Raw genomic sequence first — 20151 nt, forward strand, 5'->3', positions numbered from 1 at the left:
TAAGACGCGCGCGAAGCGGTTTTGTGGGGATTCCTTGTAACGGCGTTTTATGTTTGATACTTGTCCAGAGGGAAATAAATATTTTTAGAGAGAGAGAGAGAGAGAGAGAGAGAGAGAGTGGTTTTACGAGTTGGGAAGAGTGGTTTTGTAACGGTTGAAGTGGTTTTGCGTTACGGGTTTGGATCTCGGGATTGTTACTAAGACAGAAATAGAAAGTAACGGGTGTTATAGTAGGGGAAAAGTCGGAGACTTTGTATCATAAAGCGGTATTTAACGGCTTGTTAATAATAATTATTGTTATTATTGAGGTTTATTTTGGGGATTTAAGTGTGTAATAATGAGGTGAATTAAAGGTATAAAGAGAATTTCCATTTTTTTTTATCTTGTGGGCGTTGAATTTATTTGGTGGCTTTCCTTTTGGTGTTGACTTGGTGAGCTTTGGTTCAAAAATGATGGCTGCGAATCGAGGTGGGTCGTTTTCTCAGGCAAACAATGAAGGTGAAGCATGAAACGATTAGTTGATTTTGATTTGAATTTTTCTTTCCTCCACTGTTTGTTTCTCGGAAAAAAAATGTTTTGCTATACGGGAGAATGTTGAGAATTTTCATTTCTGGGTTTCAGGTGGGGGCGGGGATGATCTGTATACCGACCTATGGAAGGCATGTGCTGGCCCACTTGTGGATGTTCCTCGCAATGGGGAGAGAGTGTTCTATTTTCCACAGGGTCATATGGAACAGGCAAGATGTGAATTATTTCTTTCTTTTTTTCTTGGTTTTGATGAAATATTTTTATTTTTCTGATATGAGTTTTGAACGAGCGTTTATGGTTTATTTGAGTTAAAGAAATTATGAATCTGGGGTTGGTTTCTATTAGTGGATATGTTCTATTTTGGCTGGGAATTTTAAAATGTTCCTATTTTTGGGTGGTGTAGTTGGAAGCATCAACAAATCAGGAGTTGAATCAGAGGGTTCCGTTGTTTAATTTGCCATCGAAGATCCTCTGTCGTGTCATTCATATTCAGCTACTGGTATTTCACTCTCCCGTCTTAGTTTCCTTTGTTTTGTTTATGTGTATATATATATATATATATATATATATATATGCTGAGAAAATAGAGTACTGGATCCCACCTGTTAGATTTTTATGGGATTGATGAACTTAATTGAGCTAAAACCCTTAGTTGCCAGCTTGGCCATATGAGATCACTAGATGAATTAATCGATTATCTTAGGGATTGAATGAGACCATTAAGTTCAATTATCAAATGGGTTTGTTTTGATGGAGTTTATATCTCTATGTCCTGTTTGTGAAGGCGGAGCAAGAAACGGATGAGGTGTACGCGCAAATTACTCTGCTGCCAGAACCTGATGTGAGAACCAATTTTCTTTCTTTCTATTTCTAATATGCTCTTTCTTTCTATTTCTAATATGCTGTGGTTAGGCTGCACATATTTCGATGATGTTAGGGCTTAATTTAATTTTGATGTCTTTAAATTACGTTGTAGCAACCTGAGCCTACTAGTCCTGATCCATGCCCAACTGAGCCATCAAGACGTCCTACAGTTCACTCATTCTGTAAGGTGTTAACTGCCTCTGATACAAGCACTCATGGAGGTTTTTCCGTTCTTCGTAAACATGCAACCGAATGCCTTCCACAGCTGGTAATTTTGTTTGTTCTACTTTGTTTCGTCATCCATTTGATGTCAGTATATTCATTATGCTGATTTCATATATGGATGTACTTCAGGACATGACCCTGCCAACACCAACTCAGGAGTTGGTTGCTAAGGATCTTCATGGTTATGAATGGCGGTTTAAGCATATATTCAGAGGTAAAGAGTTTTCCTGTCTTTTTTTTGCATTTCCTAGTGATGAGAACATTATTTTAAGTTAAGCAAGAATTTCCCTCGTCCCCTTCCCCTTCCCCTGCCTTTTCCATCTAATACGGATTTGTGCTATTTGGGATTGTTCGGCCATTTTTTGATCTTGTACAAAATGGGCAGGGCAACCACGGAGGCACTTGCTTACGACTGGTTGGAGTACTTTTGTTACTTCTAAGAGATTGGTAGCTGGGGATTCATTTGTTTTCCTCAGGTACTGAATTAGTTTTCTGCTCCTCTCTTCTATCTTCTTTTCTGTGATACAAATGACAGGGCTCTTATTAATTAATATTAACTACTCAGGGGAGAGAATGGGGAGCTGCGTGTTGGAGTGAGACGTGTTGCTCGTCAACAGAGTAGTATGCCATCATCTGTGATTTCAAGTCAGAGTATGCACCTTGGAGTCTTAGCAACAGCATCTCATGCTGTTTCAACTCAAACTCTTTTTGTGGTCTATTACAAGCCAAGGTAAAAAAGTGACTTTCTTTTAAAAAAGGTTTTGATTGGCTGTTGTTTTTTGTGTATTTTATTCACTTTATCTTCCGTTCGTGTAATTTATCAGGACCAGCCAGTTCATTATAAGCTTGAACAAATATTTAGATGCTGTTAACAATAAGTTTGCAGTGGGAATGAGATTTAAGATGAGGTTTGAAGGCGAGGATTCTCCTGAGAGAAGGTAGGAAGACACAGATAAGCTTCTGGTTGTTTAAAATCACTGCTGAATTGGTAAAGAAAAACTCTGGAAATTTATAGTTTTGTTGTTTGCTGATTGATCAGGTTTTCAGGAACAATTGTTGGAGTTGAAGATTTTTCTCCCCACTGGGTTGATTCCAAGTGGCGCCACTTGAAAGTAAAAAAATATGATCCTATTTTTTATTCTCTCTCCTTTATTTAAAAATTTATGCTTATTTTCACCTCACTAATAATCTGTTGTTCTATTCTCTTTTTACCAGGTTCAATGGGATGAGCCTGCATCTATTCCTAGGCCTGATAGAGTTTCTCCATGGGAAATAGAACCATTTGCAGCTTCAGTGCCACCAAGCATGACTCAACCGGTTGCAGTGAAAAACAAAAGGCCCAGGCCACTGGTTGAAGTTCACACCCTTGGTATATAAGAATTGTTGTATTCATTTTTGTTTACAAATATGTTGCTCATTTCTAACTTATCATTATCAACCTTTCATATTGTAGATTTATCTTCAACTGCATCGCCACCTTGGAATTCTCGATTGACACAGTCCCATGATTTAACCCAATTAAGTGTTACTGCTGAATGCAAACGAAATGAAAATCATATGATATGGCATCATAAGCAATCAGATATTAACAGCCATAGCAACTCTATATCTAGATCGCCAACCGAGGGGGGTTGGCTATCTTCTCCTCGTGTGAACGTTTCTCAGCATCTGTTTCAGGAAGCAACAGAGGATAGCAAAAGCGTCTCAAACTGGCCTGTTGTCTCAGGCTATTCAACTCCCCAGTCAGCAAAGTTCAAGAATGACCCAATTCTAGAACCAATAGAGAAAGGGAGAAAATCTGAGGGAACTACAAGTTACCGATTATTTGGCATTGAGCTCATAAATCACTCCACAAGCTCACTTCCTATTGAGAAGACGCCTGCACATCCAGCGAGTGTGTCCAGCGGTACTATTGAAGGGCATGTTATGAGTACCTTGTCAGCATCTGATTCTGACCAAAAATCTGATGTTTCTAAAGAAAAGAAATCTGAAGAGTTGCAAGTATCACCAAAAGATGTTCAGAGCAGGCAAAGTTCAGCTTCCACAAGAAGTCGCACCAAGGTATTATAACAAATGTATATTTTTGAGGTTCAAGGTCCTTCTGAAGATTTATCATGAAAATAAAGTTTTGGTGTCAACAGGTTCAGATGCAGGGAGTTGCTGTTGGTCGGGCCATTGACTTGAGCATGATAAAAGGGTATGATCAGCTTTTAGATGAGTTGGAGGACATGTTTGACATTAAGGGGCAGCTTCACCCTCGGGATAAGTGGGAAATCGTATATACAGATGATGAAGGAGATATGATGCTTGTTGGTGATGATCCATGGCCGTAAGTATCTCTATTATTACTAATCACAAAATATTAGAATTCATGCTAAAACATTAGGCATGTTATCAATTGCTGTATGTGACGGATGCATATTGTTTGCTTGTGCTCTAATTTCAGTGAATTCTGTAACATGGTGAGAAGAATCTTTATATGCTCAAGTCAGGATGTGAAGAAAATGACTCCTGGAAGCAAACTCCCCGTGTTTTCCCTCGAAGGTGAAGGGACTGTATTAAGTTCAGAAACAGCTGATAACTGAAACATGGAGCAATCTGTTTCTGCCTTTTTCATTTTTGTCATTTTTAATTTACTTTTATGCTTGCTTTTGTTGTTTGGTTCCGGGGATAAGTAGAGGCATTTAGCGTTTGTATTTGGACTCTGGAGGATGGTTGGAGAGAAGGAAGGAACACTGGCTAATTAGTAAGGCTCAGTTTTTCAGAGCTAACTACTGAAAGGACATTCTAAAAGATAGTTATTGACTGGGTGGGTCTCTAAGGAGTAGTGGAAATTAAACCTTGTAGGGGCTAGTCTGTACATTTTTTTGGCAATTGCTAGTAGTGGGGGTTGAAGGGGTATATGTTTCTTGTGTCTGTAAATATTTTGTGTTTTGGCAATGTAATTTTTTTTTTTTTTCTTTTTGGTTTCTAGAATGGAATTTTTAATGCAAGAAGTTGCAATGCCAGCTCCATTGTACTGGGATTATTATTTTATCACTGGTCTCTACCCAATAATAATGATCATCTAAACAATGCCAACTTTTTTGAGGTGGAGGAGGTTAACATTCAACTCCCATGACCCATTTCTTTTTCTCTGCAGCTTTCCCCATGGCTGGTGTCTTGTGGTGGCCCAATTGCTGAAAATTTTTTGGGGGGGAAATTATTACATGTTCCTGATTTTCAGTTCTTGAATGTTTGTTTTTCATATTTTATTTATTGCGATCTGCTCTCTCTTTTAAAATCTCAAAATATAAGTTAAACTATCTAAAAAATCTCAAAATGTAAGTCGTTTAACGTTTTTATAAAGAGATTAAAAGAGCAATTAATTCTCTTATTATAACAAAAATATGGTTTAATTTTGACAAAAAAAATTTTAATTTTTTAATTGATAAAATTATTTTTATTATTAAAATTATTTTTTTGCTTTTTTAATTATTATAAAGATTCATCTGATAATTCATTCACATCACCGCAAACACCATCTCATCCACCACCTTTATCACGCAGAAGCATTAGACCTACACATGGACCCTCTTGGCTGAATGATTTTGTAGCCAATGTTACCCACAATAGCAATATATCTGTTGCTACTTCTGCAGGTACTAATGAAAAATCTATGAACCAAGTACTTATCAACAGGCTACGCAAGATGCCAATTGAGTTCAAGCTATGCAAAAGGAGCTTGAAGCTTTGGAAAAAAAAAAAAAAAAGTAATAGTTGGTCCCTTACTGATCTACCTCATGGAAAGAAACCTATAGGTTGTGAATGCATTTTTTGGGTTAAATACAACTCAGATGGTTCTCTTGACAAATATAAAACTAGATTGGTAGCCAAGGGCTACAACCAACTTCTTGGCCTCGATTATAATGACACATACTCTTGGGTTGCAAAATTAGTCACAAATAGACTGCTACTTGCAGTAGTTAATGCAGAGGTATGGCCTTTACACCAACTTGATATAAATAATGCTTATTTACATGGTTTTATTGATGAGGAGATATATATGAGTCCACTAGAGGGTTATTTAGTTGCCAAACCTGGCCAAGTTTGTCGATTGCTTAAATCTCTCTAGGGGTTGAAACAGGCAGGTAGGTAATGGAATAAAGAATTCACTGCTACTTGAAATCCTATGGTTTTCATCAATCCACTCATGATCATTGTTTGTTTACAATGAGTGAAGGAGCTAATCTTTTAGCCCTCTTGGTATATGTTGATGATGTCTTACTAACCGGACCAAATGAAGAGCTTATTATTGCAGTTAAACAATTCCTTCATTCTAAATTCACAATCAAAGATATTGGCTATGCTAAATACTTGAGGATTGAAATAGTTAGTTCTGATATGCGAATGTATATTTCACAAAGGAAATTTATTTCAGATCTCATCTCTTGCTGGTTTAGATCATGCTGCTCATGTTCGATCTTTAACTGATTATTGTATTTTTCTTGGTTCATCACTCATCTCATGGAAATAAAAAAAACAACCTACTGTGAGTAAGTCCTCCGCAGAAGCAGAGTATCGTAGCATGGCCTCAACTGTATGTGAATGACAGCTGATTTTATACATCCTTAAAGACTTGCAGCTTCCTTTACATCTTCCTATTCCATTGTATTGTGATAATAAAGTAGCTTTACATATAGCGGCAAATCCGGTCTTTCACGAGAGGACTATACATATCGATATTGATTGCCATATAGTGCGAAATCAGTTGCTTTGTGGATTCATTAAGACTGCTCATGTTTTATCAGCTTTACAACTCGCAGATATCTTTCGCAAAGTCTTTACCCTCTTCATCCTTTTTTTTTCTTTTGTCCAGGCTGGGATTAGTAGATTTTTCTCCAACTCCATCTTGAGGGGTGTAAATTATATCACTGTCATGCTTAGTTTTAATTTATTTTTGATGAACTTGTAATTTATTTTTGGCATCAAACATACAACTCATGGGACTCGGCAATTTAGTTAGATTAGAAAATTTTACAATAGCAACAACTGTATATAAAAAGTCTCCATTCTCATTGAGCTCAAAGCATATCATTTTGTACCCGTCATTGTTAATATATTGAGAATCATTTTTCTCCTATATCTTCCATTAAATCTGTTCAATTCATTGTAAGGATGTGATTGGTTGGAGGGAATTTTCTTGTCATTTTCATAACTGTCGTAACTTTCTTGAGTTTTATTTAATTCCATCTTTAATGTCCCCTAATGCTTCCAAGATAAAAATCAATTTGATGTATCAATAATTAATTAATTACTTCTAATTAATTCAGTAGTACAATTCAATTTGCTCACTAATAAAACATCTGTTTAAACATTAAAATAATATTTAACTTAATCAAAATCTTACTTCATGTATATAAAATAGAAGTGACCAAACATATATGCACCTTTTATCACTCGATCTTAGAAATATAGCACCATTCAAGAACTATGGAGGAACTGAGAGACCATGCATTTCCTCTTCACACCGTTAAACCTATGCCTCAAACAAACTTCAACCGTATTTTTGCCCTAGTTTATGCTTGTGCCATCGTAGCTCTACTCTGTTACCACACAAAAACCCTATTCTACTCCACCACCACCGTCTCTTTTTATGTAACTTTAACCATGTTTGTCGCTGATCTAGTTCTTGCTTTCATGTGGGCCAGCACGCAGGCTCTTCGCATGCGCCCTGTTCATCGTCAACAATTTCTTGAAAACTTAGAGAAGAACATGAAAAGAAGCGAATATCCAAATATAGACGTGTTTATATGCACTGCAGATCCTTATAAAGAGCCACCAATAAGTGTAGTAAGCACAGCTTTATCAGTAATGGGTTATAGTTATCCAAGAGACAAGATTTCTGTGTATGTTTCAGATGATGGTGGCTCAGCCTTGACTCTATTTGCTTTAATGGAGGCAGCTAAGTTTGCTAACCACTGGTTACCGTTTTGTGAGGAGAATAACGTATTAGAGAGAAGCCCTGATGCATATTTCAAATCAAATCAATCTTTTTCCTCAGAAACTGAGAAAATTAAGGTAAGTAACTTTCTTAGATTGTTCTTGATTATTGTTTATCTATAATAATGCCCATGTTTTAGCTGTATTATTCATCAATCATTCTATTCATTTTCCACCTGCAAGTGTCAGCCATTTATATTAGTGCTTTTGTTCCTGATAAGCATCAAGCGGATGTGCTTATAGTTTTATTAGGTCATCAAGCTGGACTTTTCAGTCGGTATACATATAGTGTCATTTTTGCTGACATTTCTTTGTAGGAATTAAGAAAATTTTTAAGATAGAAACTGTAAAATTAAGAAATATCTAGTAAAAGCACCGGACATCCGTAGAAATTAATGATTTAGATATGGTAACAATCTCAGATGTAAGCATAGTTGTCTGTTTGTAAAAAAAGAACATTTCCCTTTTAAAATTTAATTTTTAACTTCATTAATTTGTTGCAAATTGCACAGACGATGTACGAAAGCATGAAGTTTAAGATAGAAACTGTGGTTGAGAGAGGAAAAGTTGAAGATCACTACATAAATGGACCCCAAGAGAAACATGCCTTCGACAACTGGACTGATAAATTCACAAGAAAAGACCATCCTACTGTCATTCAGGTTTCTATTCTTATTGGAATTTTTCTTTTCTTTTTGTTTGTTTTTTAACACGATTGAAATATAGTAATAAAAATTGTGACATGCAGGTTCTGTTAGATAATAGCAAGAACAGAGATATTACTGGCCTTCAAATGCCAAACCTCATCTATGTCTCTAGGCAGAAAAGCAAAACGTCGCCTCATCACTTTAAAGCTGGTGCTCTCAATGTTCTGGTAGGTTTTATGCTTTAAAATCTTTATAATACAGTCCATGAGGTTGAGTTTCAGGTAAGCGGCTGAGATACCTGAGAATTAGACCAAGATTCTATCTTCAGTGACAATAACCTCACGTAGAAGCATTTAACTCTAGTGGTCCCGAGCGCGGACAATTAAACTGACATGGATTGGTGACCATCGGGATACCACACAATGTACCAAAAAAAGAAATCTTTAATAATGCAAAAGTTGATTTTGTATGGTTTGTTTTTTTGCAGGTGAGAGTATCAGCTGCCATGACCAATGCACCTATTATTCTAACACAAGATTGTGACATGTACTCTAACGATCCCCAAACACCACTCCGTGCTCTCTGTTATTTTTGTGACCCTGATCCTGCATTTAGGTCCAACTTAGCCTATGTTCAGTTTCCTCAAATATTTCAAGGAATCAACAAGAACGACATCTATGCTTGTGCATTTAAACGTCTCTTCGAAATCCAATCAATGGGATTTGACGGGCTGTTGGGCCCAAATTATGTTGGTACTGGATGCTTCTTTTCTCGAAAAGCTCTGTTTGGTAGCCCATCAAAACCAGTTCTTCCAGAGATACCTGAGCTAGGCCCATGTCATGTGGTTCACAAACCCCTCCAATCCCAATCAGTTTTGTCATTGGCTCATCAAGTTGCAAGCTGTGACTATGAGAACCCGACTCAATGGGGTTCCGAGGTAGGTCATGAACTAATGTACATTACATTTCATATTGAATTTAGGGTATGGGACCAAGCTAATAAAAAAAAGTTTTTTTTTCAAAAAATGTTATTATTTTATCTTTTTTTTTTTTAATATATAGTCAGAAATACTCTTATTTAAATCAAAATACCGTTTATAACTAATCTGTGTTTAAATGGGATCATACACGGAGTGTAAATAATTCTTTCCCTTGCTGTTATAACTTGCAGATAGGATTTAGATATGGGTCTCTGGTTGAGGACTTCTATACAGGGTATAGGTTGCAATGCCAAGGATGGAAGTCAATATTCTGTAGACCTAAAAGGGCAGCCTTTTTTGGTCATGCTCCTGTCTGTTTGGTTGACCTGTTGAACCAACAAAAGAGATGGGCAATTGGGCTTCTTGAGGTCGCATTCTCTAAATATAACCCAATTACATTTGGAGTTAAGTCTATGGGCCCTTTAATGGGCTTAGGTTATGGACAGTATGTATTTTGGCCCACTTGGTCATTACCAATCATCACTTACGCTTTCCTTCCGCAACTAGCACTTGTCAACAAAGTATATATATTTCCAAAGGTAAGTCCTAAGCTTAATTATATGAGTATGGTTTAATATAGATTACATCTTAAATCTAGACAGTTACATCTTTATCTTGGTTTCTATTTTTGTAAATTAAAAAATTATTTCATGATCAATCGAGCTAACAAAAGAAACAAAAATCAAAATTTTGTGATTTTTCTTTGTTTTGACAATTTATTGTTGTGTTTTAAGATACCAAATAATAAATTTCAAATGTGAAAAATTAAACGAAATAAAACAATTACAAGAATTCCATATCAACCGTAATAGAATTTATTTTTCACGTGCCTTTTTTCCTGATTAGAACTGAAACGTGCAATGTGATGGTGCAGGCATCAGAACTTCCATGGTTTCTCCTTTACGTGTTTCTATTTCTTGGAGCTTATGGTCAAGATTTTGTTGACTTCCTATCCGTTGGTGGGTGGTTCCAATCTTGGTGGAATGATCAAAGAATTTGGCTCATAAGGGGTCTAACCTGTCATTTGTATGGTTCCATAGAGTTCTTGCTCAAGACTCTCGGAATTTCAAGATTTGGCTTCAACTTGACAAGCAAAACAGTAGACGATGAAGTAAGCAAAAGATACGAGCAACACATCTTTGAATTTGGAATCCATTCTCCAATGTTTGTCTATTTTACAATGGCAGCTTTCGTCAACTTGATTTCACTTTTCCGTGGCCTGTTTCAAGTTTTCAAAGATGGCAACTTGGAGGAATCATTTTTGCAGTTGCTTCTTGCGGGTTTTGCTGTTTTGAATTGTTGGCCAATTTATGAAGCTATAGCGTTCAGGACCGATAGTGGGAAAATGCCACTAAAAACTACTCTCATTGCTACATTTTGGGCATCTTGTCTTTATGTAGGGGCTTCTATCATTTTCAACTGAAGAAAGCATCAACAGTGATTGGCTCCAGTGTACAATAAATTATATTAATTATGATGATTATGATTTTTCGATTTTCCTCCTTTTCTTGCTTATTTTAGGGTATTTGTAATAAAAATTTATATTTCTAATTCATGTGAGTTTATGCATACCAAGATTTGTACAAACCAAGATTATAATAGTTGTATTGAATATGGCTTTTTTTATCTTTTTCAAAGAAAATATTGAATATTTTTGGCATCACAGGCCCTAAAGATTGGCCAAAGCACATGAAAGTATAACCAGAAACAGCTATGGAGGGTCTGAGAGGCAGCACCAGCACCACCACCACTAATCCATCCCGTCTTCATACTGTTAAGCCTATGCCCCAAACAACCTTCAACCATATTTTTGCTCCAATTTTCGCCTGTGCCATCCTAGCTCTGTTCTATCACCATATCACTACTCTTCTTTACTCCAAAACCCTCTTCTCTTTCTCTGTAACCCTCATCTTGTTCATCTCCGATCTCATTCTTGCTTTTATGTGGATCAATACAGAGTCTCTTCGCATGCGCCCTGTCCATCGACAACAATTCCCTGAAAACTTGAAGAAAGTCATGAAAGAAAGCGATTATCCAGCTTTAGACGTGTTTATATGCACTGCAGATCCATATAAGGAGCCCCCAATAAGTTTAGCGAACACAGCTTTATCAGTAATGGCGTATGATTATCCAACAGAGAAGATTTCTGTGTATGTTTCAGATGATGGAGGCTCAGCCTTGACTCTCTTTGCTTTAATGGAAGCAGCTAAATTTGCTAGCCACTGGTTACCGTTTTGCCAGAAGAACAACTTAGTAGATAGGGGCCCTGAAGCATATTTCCAATCAAATCAACCTTGTAGTTCCTCAGAGTTTGACAAGATTAAAGTGAGTTTTAATTTATAGTGATAATTTCTTATTTAAGAATTATTTTGAATCTTTGATCCAAGTTTTCTTGTATTTATTTTGCACAGGATATGTACGAAAGCATGAAATTAAAAATAGAACAAGTTCTTGAAAGAGGAAAAATTGATGATGAGCTCTTAAGTGGACATCAAGAGCGTGAAGCTTTCAATAAATGGACTGATAACTTCACACGACAGGATCATCCCACCATCATTCAGGTAACCCAGATCATATCTTAAACTAGGAACACATATATTTTATTGAATTAATTCTAAGTTATGTTCTGTGTGCTGGGTAATTCTTTTTTCTCTTCCTGGTTTACGAAAATATAAAGGTTTGAGCAGGTTGTGTTAGATAATAGCAAGAACACAGACGTCAGTGGCCAGCAGATGCCAAACCTAATCTATGTCTCTAGACAGAAAAGCAAGACATCACCCCATCACTTCAAAGCTGGTGCCCTGAACGTCCTGGTATATTCCTTTCCTATAAAAACCAGGACAAAATTTGATTTATGTCTATTCAATCGACGTGTAGTTTCTCGTTTTTGGTGGTAATTGCAGATAAGGGTATCAGCTGTAATGACAAATTCACCAATAATATTGACGCTAGACTGTGACACTTTATCTAATGATCCAAAAACGCCACTCCGAGTCCTGTGTTACCTCTGCGACCCTGACCTCGACCCTGAGTGCAGATCAAGATTAGGGTATTTCCAATTTCCTCAACGATTCAGTGGAATTAACAAAAACGACATTTATGGTTGTATGTGTACAAGAATGGCTGTTCTATCACCAATGGGGTTTGATGGTTTGATGGGCCCCAATTACATTGGAACCGGATGTTTCTTTAATAGAAGAGCTCTATTTGGAGGTCCATCGAACCTAATTTCACCGCAGATTCCTGAGTTGGACCCACAGCATGTTGTGGACAAAACCCTCCAATCCCAATCAATCTTCGCTTTGGCTCATCAAGTTGCAACTTGCCATTTTGAGACCCACAACACCAATTGGGGCGAAAAGGTAATTAATTTAGCCTGTGAAGTAATTTTCAAATCAATACAGTCTTATTTATTTTTCTATTTGTAGGGCCAACAAATACTATATTACTGATTGTATATTAGCTGTTTTTTTCCTCGAAAATGAGGATAGAGACAGAGAGGTCACGAGTTTGAGTTCTCTCAACTATTATTTTCACTAATTTGGTGAGCTAAAAAAGGATTTTCCTATTTTGTTGCTTGAATATTAATGCTATTTCGACCCGTCTAATCTATAATGAAATTAGAAAAACAAAGAGATGATCCAAAAACTATTTTATTTTGAGCAAATAGTTATTTTGAATAAATAACTACTTAGTTTCTGAAATTTTAATGAGATTTTGATCGCATCTCTACTCTTCAGTAAAATCACTGATTAGTCTTTGAGATTTAACCTAATAAAAATATTGCAATTTACTGTGTTATAACATGCAGATAGGATTCAGATATGGATCACTAGCAGAGGATAATTTCACGAGTTATAGAATGCAATCAGAGGGATGGAAATCAATATTCTGCCACCCTAAAAGGGCAGCATTTCTTGGTGACTCTCCTACCACCTTGATTGAAGTATTGAACCAACAGAAAAGATGGACATTTGGTCTTCTTCAGGTCGGATTTTCTAAATATTGCCCAATAACATTTGGGATTCGAGCTATTAGTCCTTTCATGGCTTTAGGTTATGGACACTACTTCTTTTGGGGCATCTGGTCAATCCCAATCACAGTGTATAATTTCCTTCCTCAACTAACCCTTCTCAATAAAGTCTACATATTCCCAAAGGTATACCCTAAACTCATTCCTGACGATATAACAATAATCCAAATAGTAATTCATATACATTTTCTTGAGCAGGTATCAGAACAATTCCCATGGTTTCTGCTCTATTTGTTTCTATTTCTTGGAGCTTATGGACAAGATTTTATCGACTTTATGTTCGTCGGGGTGTCGTTCAAAGCTTGGTGGAGTGATCAGAGAATATGGCACATAAGGGGACTAACATGTCAATTGTTTGGTTTCATTGAGTTCTTGCTTAAGACTGTAGGAATTTCAAGCTTTGGTTTTAATGTGACAAGCAAAACAGTTGATTCTGAAGTAAGCAAGAGATATGAGCAAGGCATCTTTGAGTTTGGAGTTCATTCTCCAATGTTTGTCTCTCTTACGATGGCGGCTTTAGTTAACTTGGCTTCACTTATCCATGGCTCATTTCAAGTTTTCAGAGATGGCAACTTGGAGGAACCATTTATGCAGATAGTTATTGCAGGTCTGGCTGCTTTGAATTATTGGCCAACTTATGAAGCTATAATGTTCAGGACTGATAGTGGAAAAATGCCAATCAAAACTACAATTATGGCTACGTTTTTGGCATGTTGTCTTTATCTAGTGACATCTTCCATTCTCAAGTCAAATGGGTTTGTTTTGATTTTGAAGGATATGCCCTGAATATGCTTTGATATTTAAATTTTAATTATATATGCATATCTATATAAATAAATGAAATTCTAAGTATTCCTTTTTTTATTTTTTTATATAAAGTAAAAATGTACTTAAAAAATAAGGTGAGTCGGCAGTTTTAGTTGTTCCAGTAACTATTTGCTGTTTTAATAGCCGTTAGTTGTTTTACTGTGGATATTAGCTATTTATATAGCGGTTTAGAATAAAATGTTGGATACAATTAACTATTTGATTAACTGTTTAATATAAACGACAAAAAAAAAAATAAAAATAGAACAAAATAAAGATAAGTGATAAGTATAAGTATCATAAAAAAATTATAAAACTCTAAACGTTAACCAAGATAAAGTTTCACACTTTAAAAATTAAAATAAATATTATATTACCGAATACTATAATTCATTAAAATTAACCAGTAATTATAACTAGGATGACCACCCACTAGACTGACTCCTTATTTAAATAGTCATATGGAAAGTTATCCCCCTCGGGAGAATTGGCCTACCTCACATTAGATTTTTCTAAAATAGTAAAGACTCTTGTCTTGCCATTTTCTTTAGGGCTAGGGAAGATTCTTTGAGGTGGAGGAAAAAGTGGAAGTTCGATTATTTCCATTCCGGCTGTGATTCTTCTTTCAACGTTAATGCTTAAATGGGATTAGTCTAATCCTTAGTTAAAAGATAAAGACATTACTTTAATTAAGTGGGTGCTGGCCAGCTGCCAAAATGCAAAATTTTCCTTTTTTTTTTTTTTTTTTTTTTTGAAGTTTAAAGAAGGTTCTTTTTTGAAGTTTTATTATAGATCCGACAATTAGATAAAAACAGATAATTTCTTTTGAATTTTTTATTACAATTAAAACTATGATTTCTTACAGTTTTGAATTGTCTGTATTATGTATATGTGGAATGAAAGAAGAAAAATTAATTTATGAGAAACCCAAATGATAAAAAAACAAATTGAATGAAGCCGGTTTAATTTCATTCAGTTTAACATTTTAAAAATTCAGTTTAATTTTCATTTTCAACTTGATTTAATTTTTATTACATCTAAATAATAAATTTAGATCTGTCTAAAATAGTCAAAACCAAATCAAACCAAATTGATTTAATTTTATTCAATTTTATACATTATTCGGATTAATTTAATTTTTATTTTAAAAATTTCCAAAACTGAATTCTCCGCTAACATTCTTATAAAAATATTAATAGTGCACGACTTTGACTTCCCAAGAAAAACATCAGACTTCGCATTATCAATAAGTAGAGTTAGAAGCCAATCTACTCGGTCTTCATTATTTTTTTTTTAATGTACATTTTACAGTCTCTCCACTTAGATACCAGGTCATCATCCTTAGCCATCTCCGCTAGACATCATTTGCAGTTATCTTCGTCATTTCAATATAAATAGACATGTCCAAAATAAATTCCAAGCGCTATTAATCTTGGGATCGATAACAATGGAGGCTAAAACCAAGGCACCTCCTCTTCCTCTTCACACAGTTAGATCCATGCCTCAAACAACCTTCAACCGTGTATTTGCTTCAGTCTACGCTTGTGCCATTCTTGCTCTACTCTATCACCATCTCATATCTCTTCTTTACTCCAAAACCATCGTCTCTTTCTCCATAACTCTCATTTTGTTAATCTCTGATCTAATTCTTGCCTTCATGTGGATCAACACGCAGTCCACTCGCATGTATCCAGTCTATCGACAACAATTCCCAGAAAATTTGAAGAAAGTTTTGAAAAGAAACGATTATCCAGGTTTAGACGTGTTTATATGTACTGCAGATCCATATAAAGAGCCGCCAATAAGTCTAGTGAATACAGCTTTATCAGTAATGGCTTATGATTATCCAGTGGAGAAGGTTTCTGTGTATGTATCTGATGATGGTGGCTCAGCCTTGACTCTCTTTGCTTTAATGGAGGCGGCTAGATTTGCCAGCCATTGGTTACCATTTTGCCAGAAGAATCGCCCAATGGATAGAAGTCCTGAAGCTTATTTTAAATCATCAAATCAAATTTTGTCTCCAGATACTGAAAAGATTAAGGTACGAATTCTGATATCTATTTAGATTTAGATAATTTAACTTTTAAATTTTGAGTGTGAAATTATAATAATTTAATAAAAATTCAACTAAACTGAGAGTCTATAAAGTCGAAACATTAGTGTTTTTAATTTAATAAAAAATTAGTTAAACAGACAGTAATTAAATCAGTTAATTTTATCTAATATAATATAAATTTTTTCGAAAAATAATAAATATGAATGTCCAATCAATTTAAATTTTCTTATTTTATATGATCATATCTACCTACCACGACAGAGTGGAGGCCAGGATGGCCAAAACAGAGCATAGAATACCAACAAATGAACCATAAATTATTTCTGGTGCAGTGGGGCCACACAACAGGCTAGATAGGTTAGCCCCGCTTATATATCACATTGTTCTGTGTGTTCTCTGTCTTCTAGTAGGACATTTTTTTTTTCTTTGTTTTTTATTTTGAGGATAAGATTAATTTTATTGCAATTTGCATAGGTTGAATATGGACATTATCAGTTTTTGACTTGCTGAGTAACTGATAATGTAATGGTATATAATATGGTGTCGTTTTGTAATTTCCAATATACTATATCTTATCCTGAGGCTCCTCGAGAAAAATAAAGTTACCAAATTAAGTGAATTGTTATAGAAAGATGAGTCAGACGAAGCTGGATTTCACATGATAACCTATGAGAGATTCATGTTTTTGCTGGAGACAACATTAATCTTTAATTAGATTGCATGAAAGAGACTATATATGATTTATCATTTCAATATATTATTATTTACCAATTTACAACTAGCGTTTACATTTATCTATATTTAAAAATTATTTCCTTTTCTTGATTGATTTTGATCCATAGATAATGTACGAAAGATTGAAAACGAAAATAAAACGTGTTCTTGAGAGAGGGAAAGTTGATGAAGAATTCATCAAGGGAGCTCAAGAGTACGAGGCATTTAATAAATGGACTGATAAATTCACTCGACAAGACCATCCCACTGTTATTCAGGTTCGAATTTCCCATTATTTATATCTCGAAAATCATGGAATTCAATAATTTTTCGATAAAATTAACCAATTCAAGCATAATTAATTAACCAAAAAAAAATTGTTTTCAGGTTTTATTAGATACCAACAAGGACAGAGATGTTACTGGTCATCAAATGCCAAACCTCATTTATGTAACTAGAGAGAAAAGCAATACTTCAACGCACCACTTCAAAGCTGGTGCCCTAAATGTTCTGGTATCTTTCTTTTACATAAAATTTTTAGGAATGCAATTTGCTGATTCTCACGATATATACTATACCTGTCTTGTTACTTGCAGTTAAGGGTTTCAGCTTCCATGACTAATGCACCAATAGTCTTGACCCAAGATTGTGATATGTATTCTAATGATCCTCAAACACCACTTCTTGCCCTTTGTTACTTCTGTGACCCTGATCCTGCTATTAGGTCTAAATTAGGTTATGTTCAGTTTCCTCAAAGATTCCATGGAATTAACAAGAACGACATATATGCTTGTGCTTATAAACGATTATATGAGATTCAACCAATGGGGTTCGATGGTCTTAAAGGCCCCCATTATCTTGGCTCTGGATGTTTCTTTTCTCGAAGAGTTTTCTTCGGAGGACCATCAGCTCTACTTGCACCGGAGATACCTGAGTTGCACCCAGTTCATGCTGTGGACAAACCCCTTCAATCAAAATCAAGTTTGGCACTGGCTCATCAAGTTGCAAGTTCCAATTATGAGAACCAGACTAATTGGGGCACAAAGGTAATCAAACCATGATTTGGTTAATTAATGTTTAAGACATTGTTAATGTTTGATTACTTAGAATAATGAAATTTCAAGCTTCAAAGGCGCTTTAATGTGCAGATAGGATTTAGGTATGGATCACTTTCTGAAGACTTCTTAACCGGTTTTCATATGCATTGTGAAGGATGGAAGTCTATATTTTGCCACCCTAAAAGGGCAGCATTTTTAGGGGATGCTCCAATTACCTTGATTGACTTGCTGAGTCAACAAAAGAGATGGACCCATGGGGTTCTTCAGGTTGGGTTTTGTAAACACAGCCCAATTACTTTTGGTGTTAAGGCAACCGGCCCCTTAATGGCCTTAGGTTATGCACAGTCAACATTTTGGGCCAGCTGGACAATTCCAATCACAACATATGCCTTCCTTCCTCAGCTAGCTCTTCTCAATAATGTTTATATTTTTCCAAAGGTATCTCTTACAACCCATTGCCAACATATATATATATATATTTTGGTTTTAACTATTCGTATTCAAAACTCAAAACTCATTTGCTCGAATATCTGGATTCACACCGGGTAGGTCATAAAGGCAGTAAAACGCTCTCTCTCGAGTGTTTAAAGAGACTTTATGCTCGGTGTTCGAATTGCATAAATATTTCATTTAATGTTTATTTTTATGTGTATATATATTTATAAGAATATGTTAATGTTGTCAAATATTAATAATGCTACTAAATATGTCTTATAATTTAATTATTTCCTGTTTCTGCTAAGCAAATCCATAATGATTAATGATCATAGACTTTTCTTTTTTCTTTTTTTTTTTTTCTTTTCTTGGGTATAGGAACGGTTTTTTCTATCTTTTGTGGACGCTTGATAAGACCAAAAACTACTTTTTCTTCTCTGTCGATGAGACACTCCACGTGAACTTCCTTATCTAGATATCTTTCTGATCAAATATTTGTATATGCATTAATTAGAATAGAAAACTTGTGATGCAGGTATCAGATCAATTCCCATGGTTTCTGCTCTATTTGTTTTTATTTCTTGGAGCTTATGGGCAAGATTTTCTTGACTTTGTCTTGGACGGTGGGTCAGCCAAATCTTGGTGGAACGACCAAAGAATATGGCACGTAAGGGGACTAACATGTTACTTGTTTGGGTCCATTGAGTTCTTGCTTAAGGCTTTAGGACTCTCAAGTTTTGGTTTTAACGTGACCAGTAAAACAGTAAATGATGAAGTAAGTAAAAGATATGAGCAAGGCATCTTTGAGTTTGGAGTTCATTCTCCAATGTTTGTCTCTCTTACGATGGCAGCTTTAGTTAACTTGATTTCACTTGTCCATGGCGTCTTTCAAGTTTTGAAAGATGGTAACTTGGAGGAACCATTTCTGCAGATACTTATTGCAGGTTTTGCTGTCTTGAATTGTTGGCCAATTTATGAAGCTATAACGTTCAGAACTGATAGTGGGAAAATGCCAATCAAAACTATTTACGTCTCCATATTTTTGACATGTTGTATTTATTTAGTTGCTTCTTTCATTTTGTGAAATCTTCCATTGACATTATTTATTTATTATTGAAAATGGACCGCTGTAATTGTTTATGGCTGTAGATCTAAATCCAAGAGAATTGCAGGCTCTGCGTTTTTTTTCTTTTTTATCTCAATCACGGTCTTGTTAATAAATTTTAGCTGGTCGAGATCTCCAATATATATATATATATATATATATTTTTTTTTTTTTTTTTTTTTTTTTTGAGCTCAGCTCCTTACTATTTTGTCACATGAGGAATTTATTTCTCTCTTCTTCGTCTCCTGTATATATGTGTATACATATATGAGAGTGAGGTAGGTTCATAATTACCTGCCATTCCCTTTCTGAGCTCAGCTCCTTACTCTTTTGTCACATGAGGAATTTGTTTCTCTGTCTTCTTCGTCTCAAATACATATATATGCGTGTGAGGTAGGGTTGATAATGACCTGACCTGACATGGCCATACCCTTTCAGCCAAACCAGCTCTATGCCAATATCTTGTTTGGTGTATTTTCTTCCAACAATATTTATTACATAGGTCCAAAACCCAAACTGCCACCAACCAGTTACACTTACATATTATATACACATAAATTATCTACTTGTCTGCATATTAACTGAAGAAAAGTTGAACAGTTCTTTAATATCACATGTTCATATCTATACAATCTCTTTGATTGTCTCGGTATATGGTGCTTAAAGATCTTTGAGCCTTTTCTGTTTTTATTTTCGTTTGTTCAATAAATTGATCTAC

At 35.3% G+C, this 20151-nt stretch overlaps 4 protein-coding genes across 5 annotated transcripts; all 4 read left to right on the forward strand.

Annotated features, from left to right (window-relative positions):
* Positions 1 to 4692, forward strand: ARF9 (auxin response factor 9). The gene is made up of 14 exons (XM_012231296.4): positions 1 to 498; positions 622 to 737; positions 932 to 1027; positions 1313 to 1369; positions 1505 to 1660; positions 1747 to 1831; positions 2003 to 2093; positions 2183 to 2347; positions 2442 to 2555; positions 2657 to 2729; positions 2833 to 2986; positions 3071 to 3678; positions 3759 to 3946; positions 4064 to 4692. Exons 1-14 carry the CDS (start codon positions 450 to 452, stop codon positions 4200 to 4202), a joined length of 2091 nt encoding a protein of 696 aa, XP_012086686.1. The 5' UTR covers positions 1 to 449; the 3' UTR covers positions 4203 to 4692.
* A 2335-nt stretch (positions 4693 to 7027) lies between these two features.
* On the forward strand, positions 7028 to 10776 carry CSLG3 (cellulose synthase like G3). Of its 2 annotated transcripts, XM_012231293.4 has the most exons (6): positions 7028 to 7677; positions 8112 to 8261; positions 8348 to 8473; positions 8734 to 9183; positions 9417 to 9764; positions 10100 to 10776. In XM_012231293.4, exons 1-6 carry the CDS (start codon positions 7090 to 7092, stop codon positions 10646 to 10648), a joined length of 2211 nt encoding a protein of 736 aa, XP_012086683.2. In that variant the 5' UTR covers positions 7028 to 7089; the 3' UTR covers positions 10649 to 10776. The 2 variants fall into 2 exon arrangements, with proteins under 2 accessions (XP_012086683.2, XP_089577012.1); XM_089720886.1 differs by lacking the exon at positions 9417 to 9764.
* Positions 10777 to 10914: 138 nt separating this feature from the next.
* On the forward strand, positions 10915 to 14122 carry LOC105645642 (cellulose synthase-like protein G3). Its single transcript, XM_012231294.4, has 6 exons — positions 10915 to 11550; positions 11637 to 11786; positions 11913 to 12038; positions 12129 to 12587; positions 13037 to 13384; positions 13457 to 14122. The coding sequence occupies exons 1-6, from the start codon at positions 10939 to 10941 to the stop codon at positions 14042 to 14044; spliced, it is 2283 nt and encodes a 760-aa protein (XP_012086684.1). The 5' UTR covers positions 10915 to 10938; the 3' UTR covers positions 14045 to 14122.
* A 1185-nt stretch (positions 14123 to 15307) lies between these two features.
* Positions 15308 to 19530, forward strand: LOC105645643 (cellulose synthase-like protein G3). Its single transcript, XM_012231295.4, has 6 exons — positions 15308 to 16106; positions 16964 to 17113; positions 17223 to 17348; positions 17432 to 17881; positions 17984 to 18331; positions 18864 to 19530. Exons 1-6 carry the CDS (start codon positions 15513 to 15515, stop codon positions 19410 to 19412), a joined length of 2217 nt encoding a protein of 738 aa, XP_012086685.1. The 5' UTR covers positions 15308 to 15512; the 3' UTR covers positions 19413 to 19530.
* The last annotated feature ends 621 nt before the right edge of the window (positions 19531 to 20151 follow it).

Source organism: Jatropha curcas, chromosome 4, assembly GCF_041381405.1.
Source record: "Jatropha curcas cultivar XTBG-Jc1 chromosome 4, XTBG_Jcur_1.0, whole genome shotgun sequence".
In the NCBI taxonomy this organism is placed as follows: Eukaryota; Viridiplantae; Streptophyta; class Magnoliopsida; order Malpighiales; family Euphorbiaceae; genus Jatropha; species Jatropha curcas.

Bases quoted from the DNA above. Each gene is read 5' to 3' on its own strand.
- LOC105645643 (XM_012231295.4), top strand. From the start codon at position 15,513: ATGGAGGCTAAAACCAAGGCACCTCCTCTTCCTCTTCACACAGTTAGA. The intron at 17,114-17,222 runs GTTCGAATTTCC...AATTGTTTTCAG, and splicing joins ACCATCCCACTGTTATTCAG to GTTTTATTAGATACCAACAA. The intron at 18,332-18,863 runs GTATCTCTTACA...CTTGTGATGCAG, and splicing joins ATGTTTATATTTTTCCAAAG to GTATCAGATCAATTCCCATG.
- LOC105645642 (XM_012231294.4), top strand. From the start codon at position 10,939: ATGGAGGGTCTGAGAGGCAGCACCAGCACCACCACCACTAATCCATCC. The intron at 11,551-11,636 runs GTGAGTTTTAAT...TATTTTGCACAG, and splicing joins CAGAGTTTGACAAGATTAAA to GATATGTACGAAAGCATGAA. The intron at 13,385-13,456 runs GTATACCCTAAA...TTTCTTGAGCAG, and splicing joins AAGTCTACATATTCCCAAAG to GTATCAGAACAATTCCCATG.
- CSLG3 (XM_012231293.4), top strand. From the start codon at position 7,090: ATGGAGGAACTGAGAGACCATGCATTTCCTCTTCACACCGTTAAACCT. The intron at 8,262-8,347 runs GTTTCTATTCTT...TGTGACATGCAG, and splicing joins ACCATCCTACTGTCATTCAG to GTTCTGTTAGATAATAGCAA. The intron at 8,474-8,733 runs GTAGGTTTTATG...GTTTTTTTGCAG, and splicing joins CTGGTGCTCTCAATGTTCTG to GTGAGAGTATCAGCTGCCAT.
- ARF9 (XM_012231296.4), top strand. From the start codon at position 450: ATGATGGCTGCGAATCGAGGTGGGTCGTTTTCTCAGGCAAACAATGAA. The intron at 1,661-1,746 runs GTAATTTTGTTT...GATGTACTTCAG, and splicing joins CCGAATGCCTTCCACAGCTG to GACATGACCCTGCCAACACC. The intron at 2,094-2,182 runs GTACTGAATTAG...TTAACTACTCAG, and splicing joins GATTCATTTGTTTTCCTCAG to GGGAGAGAATGGGGAGCTGC.